Raw genomic sequence first — 12,488 nt, 5'->3', positions numbered from 1 at the left:
TTTATTTAATCGAATGTCTGCTAGTGAGTGAAATAATTGTCATTTAACATCGTTTAACGGAAAGCCTTTATCAAGCAACCTGACTACCGTACAATGTATATTCAAATTTGAATGCAATAACCCATTTCTTAAATCAACGTCATCTACGAATGAACTGGAGATGATAACAATCTCATGTTTGACCGAGCGATTTTACCTCGCCGTCATTTTTTTACTTCTGTGCTGTGAAGTCATCGGACAACGATTAATATTTCTTCCAGAAGTAAGTGTCATGAAGTCTGTTTTTGAATTATTTCAGCTTCATTTTTGACTCCGAAAAATTATATTTTGTATTCTTACAGCATGCACAAATCTCATTTACACTGATTTTGAAAATTCAGCCTTTAAACGTACCTAGTATAATGCAAATGCACTGACTCTGATCAGGAGAAATTAGGGTACAAGTGCTGTTTTTGTAATCGGTAACCATGCTTTAATTCCTTAAGTAAAGGTTGAGGTTTTTCTCTCAACGATCACACATTCTGAGAGATTTGAGACCGGGACGAAATGGACTGCATTTTGCAATTTGGACCTATAAAGTCCGGCCCGGTTTAAAAACAACGTATGTGCCATTAGTTTCCCTATGCACATAAGTGTGTTTTCAGATGAGCCAAAATTTACAGGTCAAAATTGCAAAATGCAGTCCAAATGAACATTTGGACGCATTTGTATCAAATGAAACTAAACGCCATCGGGGGAGGAAGAGAGAAGGGAGCCTGGATTGGCGGGTGTTGCGGAACGCGATGCTCGTTCCGACCTATACTCTTAATGCTTTTCCATGGCGCTTAGTTCCGTTTGACAGAACACGCTATCCGGGATTCTAAAATCCTCAAATGGAACTCAATTTGGCGCTTAGTTCCGTCTAACAGAAATACGTCCATTAGATCTAAAACCTCTATCCTCATATCTCAAAATATTTCATGACGGAATTTTTTTTCAAATTGTTAACTTCAAAATGAGTTAAGAAAGGGACCGATCTTTTTGCGAGAAAACGTACCTAGAACAATGCAAATGTAATTTACCATGTCGTAATTCAAAATCGGATACATAAGGTCGCATTTCAAAAGCAAATTGTGTATCGCATGAAAAAAGAGCGCGACTTTTGAGAAACGGATACAGCTTTTGTAAAACCAATCAAAACTGCTCAGATCATTTCCAACCACATGATTTTTATTTCAATTTAAAATTAGGATCCAGTGATGTACGGGTGAAATTCAATTAGTTTGCATTTTAATTCCTGGATATTCTATGAGCTAGTTTTGAGATTCAGATTATTTGTTTGATTCTGTACTTATTGTCAGGTACACAGAACAAGTTGACAAGGTATCAGGTTTGGACATTTTCAGTTCACTTCTTCAATGAGTCTGTTGCATACAGTTTTGCCAGACCGAAAAGAAGATTTTTCATTCGTGGAAAATGATCTAAAATCCACAATGACCATGTCTGTAAAGTCTGAAATTCATTGTAGAATTTGCAGAGGAACTTGGCCCTTTTTTATCCTTCAGCTTCCAAAAGTACGTTACTCACAATCAGCAAAAATTTACAACAGATCCATTCAACAGCTTTCAAGACACCATAGAATAGAATTTCTCCAATTCAGTCTTTCATAATTCATAAATTGCCCCTAAAAACCAAGGATTTATTTTTTTTAAAAATCTTGGTTTCAGTTCATCGAACATTGAGGAAATTCTAAAATGATTGTGTGGAGCCTGACGACTTTCATGTTAGCCCTGTTGATGTTACTGGCTGTTTTTTTACCCAACGCCTTGGCAAAACCGAGCAACGGCGCTAGTTCTTTCGGTGATGATGAGCTTCCCTTCGACAATAAACCTGATGGCCCTGTCACCATTATTCCTCCTTCAACAACGGGAAAAGCAAAACCCACGTCTGGAGATAATGCTTGCACGATACCGCCTAAAAATTAATTCAAAATTATGAAAAAGTAAATATTTCATTTAAGACATCGTGAATAGAATCCTAATCCCCAATACTCATCATTCTCTCTTAAATTCTTCCAGTGAGCTAAGATTAGACTCACAATCGGTGTCACCGGACCTTAAAAGTCCCGTAATCTGTCCCTTTTCAGTATAGTACTTCCCTGTGTTATAAGTGATGGCTGGATTTGAGCACTCTCGTCTCAAATTCTCAAATCTCTCGCTTTATCGTCCAGCCATCGTATTTTCCGTAATGACTAGAATTGCAGCTGATAGCTGCACCGATCGGTGACGTCATAAGCGTGGCCTCCTTTTTCTCAAGGTCCTTTCACCCTAGACGCGTGTGTGCATCACGTATGCAATTTTCGCCCTTCTGGCATTAAATGTATAAAGCTACAGTGCCGATTCATCATTAACAATTTACAAGAAAACATTTTAAGCGATTTCCACCATACTTTGCAAGAATGAAGCTAAGAATCATTATAAAAAATCAAATTTTGAAAATTAAAAGAACTACACGTATAGGAACACTTTGATGTGTTGTGTACACTGAAAAAACGAGATTAGGGCTGGGCCCTAGAATTGCTTCACCTCCACCGCCATAGGGGCAGGCCCTGCGCGGGTAAGGCCCAGCCCTACCTGGACAGGGTCTAGCTCTTACCAGGTAGGGCTGAACCCTGAAGCAGGTAGATTTGAGCTCTACGCGCGCCGGGCCTGCCCCATGGCGGTGGAGGTGAAGCAATTTTACCTACCCGGTTAGGGCTGGGACCTTCGGTGCAGGTACCAGCCCTAAACTCGTTTTTTCCGTGTACACACACCATTTAATGCAATAATGTGTTTGGGTGTTACCCCCCGGGCCCTGAAGAATACAGTATGAAAGTCATTCTTTTTAATTTTGAAGAACAGAATGGAATCTAGTCCCTCCAATTCAGTCTCTCACAATTCACCAATTATTTCTAAATACCAAGGATTCATTTCTTGGTATTTCTTTCCATCTTGGTTTCAGTTCACTAAACATTGAGGGAACCCTAAAATGCTCTTGTGCAGCTTGACGAATTTCATCGAAGCCCTGCTGATGCTGCTGGCTGTTTTTTTACCTTACGGCGTGGCCAAACCGAGGAACAGCGCTGGCTCTTCCATAGATGATCCTTTCGCTTTTCAGTTTGACAATAATGACCACGTTACACATGATCCTCCTTCAATAACGGGAAAATCAACAACCACGTCTGGTGACAACGCTTGCACGAGTAACGGAGCCAGCGTTATAGAGGATGATGAGAATCCTTTTGCTTTTCAGTTTGACTTCAGTGGCCACGCCACACGTGATCCTTCTTCAACACCGGGAAACCCCAAATCCACGTCTGGAGACAATGCGTTGACGAGGCCGCCCAAAAATTAAGTTCGATGACTTCACAGTAGAATAAAAAGTGTAAAAAAATAATTGTTTCATCCAAGAAATTGTAAATAGAAACCCAACTCCCAACGATTCTTTTTCTTACACATTTTCAGTTAGCTTAAGGGGCCGTTCTAGTATTACGTAACGCACTTTTCTCGATTTTTGACCCCCCTCCCCCTTGTAACGCGCTCGTAACGCAGCCCTGCACCCCCCCCTTTGAATTGCGTAACGCTGGTCTGACCCCCCTTGCTTCCCTAATTTTCAAAAAATCAAGAAAACGCTGAGAAAACAGCTTGAAAAAAATTCGTGGTTTTTTGCGAAATATTTTACGACACGACACGCGTTGCGTCGCAATGTGGATCGGGTCAATAGAAGAGGTCGGACAAAATTTGGAAACTTTAAACGCTTGTAACTCCGTTCATACTAAAATTTGAGGTTCTAAAAGTGGTTTCATTGGTTCCCTCGTAAAATTTTCTTCGAGAAGCAACCCTTGAAATATAAAATGTGACGAAATAAACATCAAAATTTTTAGTTTTAGTAAAAAATGTCATGTCCGACTTCTCTAATCGACTCGATCCACTGTGCGACGGGTGGCAGCTTTATTGAAATTTGATTCTCCACCGCAAAGCTAGCATATATTTTAATTCAATAATCGATGGGTCTATTCGCATTTATGAAGTCCTAGAAGCAAGGATAAATTAATCAATTTCAACGCATATCTAAGAGTTATAGTTTAATATTATCATTTTCATTATATCCATTAACAAGACAAAAACCCAGAGGGGTTTCCTTACAAAAGTAATGCATTCATTATTCACATGAACATACGTACAAAAAATAAATATACACTGAAATATACATATTAACAATCATTTTTAAAAATTTATAAACAATATCACAATCTTATCGAAGGAAGAATGGAGATAAAAGGAGAGGTAGCGAGGTGAAAAAGGAAGAGAAAAAAAGAAAGAAAAAAAGTAAAAGGGAGGAAACTTCGAAGAGAAGACTGTGCGTTCGAACAAAATGAGTAGAAAGGACAACATTGGTATTATAATTTTTCGGTCAAAAATAGGCGGAAACATAAAATTATAAAGTTGCCGCGTCATCTTATCGAGTACCAGCACTGCTGTGCCAAAGAAAATCGCGGTATGAGCCTTCAGGTGTCGCCAAACCTTTAAAAATACGAATTTTCAGGGAAACCTCTGTATATTTTTTCTTTCCTACTTTTTCCGAGTATTTCTTACGCAATTAAAAATACAGTATCTGGAAATTGTAAGGACGAATATCCTTAAATTTTCTAAAAATGCGTGTTTCATGGGGGAAAATTTGGCAACATCTAATCGTTCTTACGACGTTTTTCCTTACCATGGCAGAGCACCTACTTAAATAATGCCCGACTTCATAAGTAAATAAACAGTGGCGTGGCGTGAATTATCGATTATCGATTTTTCCCCATTTGAAGCTATGGTGAAGAATCGATTACTAAGGTGTTAATTGCGAACATCCATCGATCTTTTTTCATAGGTTTAAATGGCACATCAATCGATATATCGCAAAGCACGTCGCGCCACTGTAAATGACACTACCTTTATTTTTGTAAACAAAGGTCCAATGCGATGAGTATCTGAAACCCGAGATGCTTATGATCTTCAGAAAAACAACTATGATACCAAAAGACCTAATACAGGTTCCTTACGTATAGTTATGTATAGTAGAATCGGGGGACATTCTTGAAAGTTGTCTGCGGTGTTTTTTCTTCATTGAAATGTGTGTAAAACAATCGATTCTTGGCGAGGCAGTTTGCCTCACCTAAAATCGATATTTTTAGTGGATTTGAATACAGGGAAAACAGTGTTGCCAACTTGCAAGTCACCACTGATTACAATACGTATAGTACAAGGTACGCAAAGTCTATTGATTCTCATCACTCATCTCCATTCCTGTTGATAATAATCAACTATGTTGCCTCTCTCAGGTAGGAGGAATTTTTAGGAGAACCCATCGTTAATTGCACATAACTGAAATTTTCTGTCATAGTAACGGATTTTTTTTTTTTTTTTTTTTAAAGCATACGCGAATTAAAACTTAACGCTCCGTAAAGTTGATTTGGTGTTGTGTTGACGATCAAACTCGTGTAATCATAAAAAAGGAATGGGAAGGGTCAAAGAGAAGGGTTTTACCGTATGCATCTGTACAATTGTGAAAAATGGACGTTTTAATGCAAAAAGGAACTGGGTACAATTTTTCCATAAAAGGTTCAATCGTGGTTCTTTTTCAAAAAGAACCTCGTATGTCCATAAAATGTGTGCATTTCATAGTTCCTTTGATATAATTCATGTGCACATAGCACTTCTTACCACAAGAACGTTCCATTTATCAAAAGGACGCCTTCTTCAACTTCAAGATCCGGGTATGCTTTCCTACGATACCGGAGAAGACCATGCGATTTCATTCTTGGCAAATTACACAGAAAATTCAAGGCAAGCTCGGAAATGCAAGATGACAGTTTTTGGTGACTGTTGCTAGATTTTTTATTTGGGGGGGGGGGGGGGGTAGGAGAGGGGAAAGTGAAATTTTGGATCGTTTCAGTATTCCGAACAAGGAAAAAAAAAACGAAAAATGTCGCCTGAAATGTATGCAAGAAGATGGGGAAATTAGTGCTGGGTTCACACTCAATTATTCAGTTTTTCTCATGTGTGTTACAGCAGTAAAATTTTTGAAAATAGTAGGCATTAAACCTTTGTTGTTCTGTGTCCTATCCTCCGGAAAGTGAACACAAACTTGCAAAATCTAAATAGCTTTTGCCATAAACGTCATCATTAATATCTTACGAAAGCTAAACAATTTTTGCAACTATTGAGTGGATTTGCTCATGATACTCATGAAAATATCCTCGAGTAGTTTTTCTAGTAGGTTTTCTGCGTACTTAAGTCTAGAGAATCATGCATTTTCACCATTCAGAGGTGATGAAATTATATTGAATTAAAGAAAGTAGGTTATGTAAAAACTTTAAAAGCTTCCTCCTACAGAGTTTACTCAAGTTCGTAGATTTAAAATAAAAAGAAGGCATAAATATATCCTGCTGGCCTTGGAAGAAATCCATGTTGCCCTTTCTTACTCTTGAAATAAGGTCTCGTGAGTCCATTCTCCGCCGTTTTGAGTTGAGCCACCTTACATCTTACTTGAGCTTTTTGTCTGTGGTGGTGACAGAGCAACTTTCAGAAGCCTTACGACAGGAGCCTCCAGAGTCAGGGAGATGAAGAAAGATAGCAAAAATGATGCTACAACGTTGCCGAAGTACAGGATCAACTGAAATAAAAAAGAAAAATTTTACTATGATTTGACAGGAAAATGGTAAAAAAGTGGCTCGCATTTTTTTCTTTGATTTATCGTGCAAGCAATGAAAGCCTCTTTTTTGGCCAAACTTTTTTTTATTACAAAATAAGAATTCGGTGAAAAATTCGTGACTATTTTCCCTCTAGTTTTCCGTAGAAATTCATAAAGCGCAACTTTTGCGCAAATTTGAGTTTGGAGTTGCGAAACCCCCGGTTTCGCGCGGAACCGAACGATGTCATCTGGCACCACCAGAAACGAGCACGGGTTTGTACGACCAACAGATCGTTTTCGATAGTGGTTCGATGTATCGTTTGGTTCAAAACAATAGAACATAACCTGAAACAAAACTTTCAGGATTTCAGTCGGAAAAGCTGAAAATGAGAAAATTCCTAACTATTTCACCTTGCGATGCCATTTAGTACTTACATGAATATGAATCAAAAATCTATCAGAAAAACCCCGTTTCCTCAGATCACTCGATTGACTTTTGAGGCTATGTTTACATGTTGAACCAATCGATATCGATACAATCTCACCTATTTGACGTATCGAAAACGATCTATTGTCTTTCTACTCCTCGTATATGAAAACAATAGGAAAGTCGAAACGTTATCTTCAGAATCAAAGAATCAAACCTCATTCATGGTATCCGCGGTAATCAAGCGACAATTCCACATTCAAATTCGTTTTAATTGAACGAACATAGATGGAAATTGAGAGGAGATACCGATTCGACCGCCGCACGGTGGATCGAGTCAATCAGAGGGGTCGGACATGCTATTGTTAACTAAAACTGCGAATTTTGATGTTACATTCGTCACATTTTAAATTTTAAGGGGTTCTTCAAAAAGAAAATATCACGAGGAAACCGATGGAACAACTTATAAAACTTCCAAGTCTCGTATCAACAGAGTTATAAGCGTTTAAAGTTTCCGAATTTTGTCCGACCTCCCCCATTGACTCGATCCATTGTGCGCCGTGGCACATCTTTTTCATCATTTTCCCGCCATCGCGGCGTGTTTTTGAAATTCCCTCGAGTCTTTCGACTTTTTAAAAGCGGGCTTGTCCGGGATTCGGCGCAAAAAGTACGCAACAAATCACCACGGAATCTGCTCACCTGGTACTTTCAGAATATGAAATAAAAAGCACAAAGTCTAGGTACCCATTGTCTCGTAATGGTATTTAGCAAATGGGTGGTTTTTATACGAGGATTAAGAATGAACAAGTGGTACGGAATATAACAAAATAATATGAACTATGCATAACGATAATCCGGGTATCGGAACTTGGCTGTTTTGAAAACGCCTTCAAATGCGACGTGATACTTAACGCATTCCGGAGAGTTCAAATAGTTGTATCATTGCGCCGTAAGAATGTGACGGAAGATTACAATTGAAATAGCCTTCGCGCACGCTGGCCTTTTCGATTTCCGTTCACATTTTTGCAGTCATCAATGCATAGCTTAAATGCGCTTCAGCTAGAATTGTATGAAGCAAATGGGTGGTTTTTATACGAGGATTCAGAAGAAACAAGTGGTCAGAAATGAAAACAAAATAATATAATCTATGCATAACGATATTCCGAGTATTGGAACTTGGCTGTGTTGAAAACGCCTTCAAATGCGGCGTGATACCTCACGCATTCCGGAGAGTTCAAATAGTTGTATCATTGCGCCGTAGGAATGTGACGGAAGATTAAAATGGAAATTGCCTCCATGCACGCTAGGCTTGGCGATTTCCTTTCACATTTTTGCAGTCGTGAATGCATAGCTGAATTACGCTCCGGCTAGAATTGAGGAGCATTCCCGAAAAGGGGCACATACGCCCCTTTTTCCGGAAATGGCAGAAACGGATTCCTCGCATCCTAATGTACCAATGTCCCGAGTTTCAGCTTAATTGATCAATTTTTGGAGCTAAGAGACCAAGTTTTGTGAGGCTAAGTCAGGCGTATTTCATCTTTTCGCCCCTGGGTACGGTCGCCGCGACGCGACGTTGAGGAGATAGCGCGCAGGCAAGCAGGCGATGGGTACTGATTTAAGTAAGGATCCCTCATTACAGATGCATCGCACTGATTCTACCAATCAATGCAATATAATCGGGTTGCAGTGATTGTCCATGCGTTTTACCGGTGACACGTGAAATTCTGTAATTATTAATAATTCAATTTTTAATGGTTTCTTGTGGGTTTTAACTTTTCGATTTTTTCGCGTGTTTTGCTGTCATTTTTATTAACGATGGTCGAAAATGATCCACCCGCACGTTCGCGATCGAAATTATGATTTATTTTCGTTTAGAAACTCGTTAAAGTCTTGAAAATTTAGCTTTGAAAGCCAAAACCTATAACCACCGGTCCATTTCCGGAAAAAGGACACATAACGGAAAATTTTAAAAAATTCCTCCCACAACACTGAAAGAAGTGTAAGTTTTACCAATAGTCGTTATTCATTCTAGGATGTATGAACGTTGATATGAGTGCCCCAGTTCCGATGTATGTCATCATCAGTGCCCAGAAAGTAGGAATGAAAACTTCAAATGCGTTTTTCTCACGACTTGTTTTTTCGGTTTTTGCCCTTTTTCCGGAAAGCTCCTCAATTGTATTTAGCAAATGGGTGGTTTTTATACGAGGATTAAGAATAAACAAGTGGTACGGAATATAACAAAATAATATGCACTATGCAAAACGATAACCCGGGTATCGGAACTTGGCTGTTTTGAAAACGCCTTCAAAGCGACGTGATACCTCACGCATTCCGGAGAGTTCAAATAGTTGTATCATTGCGCCGTAAGAATGTGACGGAAGATTACAATTATAATAGCCTTCATGCACGCTGGCCTTTTCGATTTCGTTCACATTTTTGCAGTCGTGAATGCATAGCTGAATTGCGCTCCAGCTAGATATTACATTTTCGAAAAGGCTGTATTTTTGCCCGCGAATGCCTCCCGCCAACCTAAATATTAAGAGGGACCAAGGATCCGTTTTATGTAACTGTTTAATACTTACAACGAGTCCGTTGTGTAAGTGAAGGGGGCCGTCCATCTGGAAACTGGTGAGGACCATGATCACAGGGTGAACTAGGTATGCGCAGTAAGTTAACCTGCTCAGAGGTTGCAGTAGTCGGAATGACAGAAGAGAGTTCACACAACCTGTAAAATTTTATAGTTATTTTATTTCTCATTTATGATATTTATCAATAGAGAGTCTATGGTTTTCTGTGTAGAATTATGATTTCCAAGGTGTATACACTGAAAAAAAAGATTGGTAGAATTTACCATTCCTTTACGCTGTATTTCACACAGCGTGAAGAAATGGTGAACTCTACCAATCTTCAAGTCGATTCTGCTAGAGGAATGGTTACCTGTACCAGTATATAGTAACGTTTACCTTTCTTCTGGCAGAATTTACTCTGAATTAACGCTGTGTGAAATACAGAGTGAAGGAATAATAAATTCTACCAATCTTTTTTTTCAGTGCACCATCAGTAAAACCGGAAAATGAAGAAATTCGATGTTATCAGGAAAATACTAAGAAAGTCTGTCATGGATCAGGAAATACTGAATGTTTCTAGCATTTTCCCAAAATTTAATTCATTTCATTCTATAGTTTGATTTTAAACCAAACGAGTGTCAATTTACTCCCGCGTAAAATCAGTAGCTCCTGTCTAAAATATCTGAGGAAGCCACAATTAAATTTTAGTTTACACTGTGTTTCAGGACAAAATACGGAAATAATTATCATTAATTATAATAATAATATGCTTAGTTATCATTGAGCATGTTCCGCTCACTCCAGTTTTAATTCTTAAATTCAGCACGATAATGCTGATTTACACCAGACAACCCTAACCGGCATCCCAGGTCATAATTTTGAAAATTTGCCCTTTCAAAACATGCACGTCAATCGATTAATTTTGATTCAGTCAAATTATTAATCAATTTGCAATGGATAACTGTAATAGATACTGAATTCGCGATTATTGAAAAATGCGATTAATCGACTAATAACCAATTCGAAAACCTCGATCAATCGATTATTCAACTACTCGAAAAACTCGAGTAGGAATAACGCCGCATGAGCCTTCAAGCGTTGCCAAATTGCCTCCAACAAAATGCGAATTTGCTGAAAATCGTGTGGATATTTTTCTCCCCATTTTTCACAGAATTTTAAACGCAATTTAACCTTCTAAAAATGTCAAGAGAGAACATTCATAATTCTCCTCAAAAATTAACATTTTAACAAAGGAAATTCGACACTTCTCGATGTTCATATGGCGTTTTTCCTTAGCAGCGATATGCCTGTGTCACACTATCAAAGCTAGCCATCAAAATATCAGGGTCAAGTGTTGTGATTGGCTTATTCGATGACTTTGACCAATCACAGCACTTGACCTTGACATTTTGATGGAGTATTTTGATAGTGTGACACAGGCTTAAGGTAGGATATGGAAGCTTTGGAACGCACCTCCATTGCCGGTGCAGCAAGCAATGACGATCCAGGCGAGGGCTGCACCCCATGCAGAATGCCCGACAGAGACATAGAAAGCAGAGCCGGTGACCCCCAGATGGAATATGTGGAGGCCGTAGACCAATGAGGCCAAAGTCAGCAACGAGAGGACCCACCCGAGGAAAATAGTTGTCTGAAATTCATAAAATATCATTTGTGAGGCATTAAATGACGGGTAATTCTGAAATTGAAAGTAAACCACGTTCTCCGAAGTCCCGAAGTGTATATGAACTAGAGTCCCTTTATACTGAGAGTCAAGACAATTCGGCTCATGGATGTCACGAACGGGAATAAAGATTACAGAAATTGAACGTTTTTCATAATCTTTGATCGGCCCATTCTCAAATGCCTTTCTCCGTTCCTCCTCTCATTCCGTTTGTTCCTTGCCGAACCCGTAATTCCCTGGTCCATTCCAGATTATAATCTTTGCAATTGGTGAAAATGTAATCTTTATTCCCGTTTGTGACACTGTGGAGGCCTAAAATACGGGAACCAATCAGAAATGGATTCAAATTGTCTTGACTCTCAGTATAAAGGGACTCTAATATGAACCAGGGTTCCCAAAGTCAGGAAAAACTGGAAAATGGCAGGGGATTTTAAAAAGTCAGGGGAAATGGCAAAAGTATCGGGGAAAAATTGGACTTCATTTTGCAATTAGGAACTATAAATTCCGACTCATTCGAAAAAAACACGTATGTGCATAAGGAAACTAATGGTTCATACGTTGTCTTTTACTGAATCAGAATTTATAGTTCCTAATTGCAAAATGTGGCCCAACTGTCAATCCACTTTATTAGCTTTCTGGAATGGGTTTAACGTTATCGGGAGAAACGAGACAACATCGGAATGTTCATACGGCGACGAATCGCAAAGTGGGCCTTTTAAGCCCCACCATTCGATGCCGCGATTATTCTAACGCGATTCGAATAATGCGGCGAACACAGTGTGGCCGGCGTTAAACGCTTATTAACGCCTGCACAACTATAGGAATACATCCCGCATTGCGCCAAACAGTGCGGTCGACGTGACACATATCAGCGGATACAAGACGGCGCGGCGTGAATACTTCTCGCACTGCGCCAAACGCAGCGCAGTCGGTCAGTTGGCGTGATACTTAGCGCCTACAAGACTGTAGGAATACTTCCCGCATTGCAATCACAGCACGATGCGCGCACATATTTGAAGCGCTGCGCGCAGAAAAGGCATATCTTAATTGCGGTGTCTCAGAATCTTTGCCCTTGTTTCATACATCATAATTTAAGATAATTCATGGAATTCTTCGA

The 12,488-nt window shown here is 39.2% G+C and overlaps 2 protein-coding genes across 5 annotated transcripts in view; one reads left to right on the top strand and one right to left on the bottom strand.

Moving 5' to 3' along the window:
* LOC109034879 (uncharacterized) overlaps nt 1-12,488 on the top strand; it is a 57,148-nt gene that overhangs the window by 19,599 nt on the left and 25,061 nt on the right. For 2 of the 4 annotated variants that reach the window (XM_072301123.1, XM_072301122.1), the window contains exons 1-2: nt 123-262; nt 1,707-1,981. The exons of 1 other annotated variant lie outside the window; for it this stretch is intronic. The gene's annotated coding sequence lies outside the window, so the exon portion shown is untranslated. Of the gene's footprint in view, nt 1-122; nt 263-1,706; nt 1,982-12,488 lie in introns of those variants that run through there. One more of the 4 variants, XM_019048263.2, reaches the window with a different exon arrangement.
* The window catches only part of LOC109034877 (nose resistant to fluoxetine protein 6), a 96,759-nt gene continuing 88,358 nt past the window's right edge, over nt 4,088-12,488 (bottom strand). Inside the window, exon 14 of the mRNA XM_072301120.1 lies at nt 4,088-6,678. Within this exon, the coding sequence (XP_072157221.1) occupies nt 6,541-6,678 (138 nt within the window). The 3' untranslated portion in view covers nt 4,088-6,540. The remainder of the gene's footprint in view (nt 6,679-12,488) is intronic.

Source organism: Bemisia tabaci, chromosome 5, assembly GCF_918797505.1.
Source record: "Bemisia tabaci chromosome 5, PGI_BMITA_v3".
Taxonomy (NCBI): Eukaryota; Metazoa; Arthropoda; class Insecta; order Hemiptera; family Aleyrodidae; genus Bemisia; species Bemisia tabaci.
Note: the sequence above shows the minus strand (reverse complement) of the source record. Positions and strands in the feature narration are given on the sequence as shown.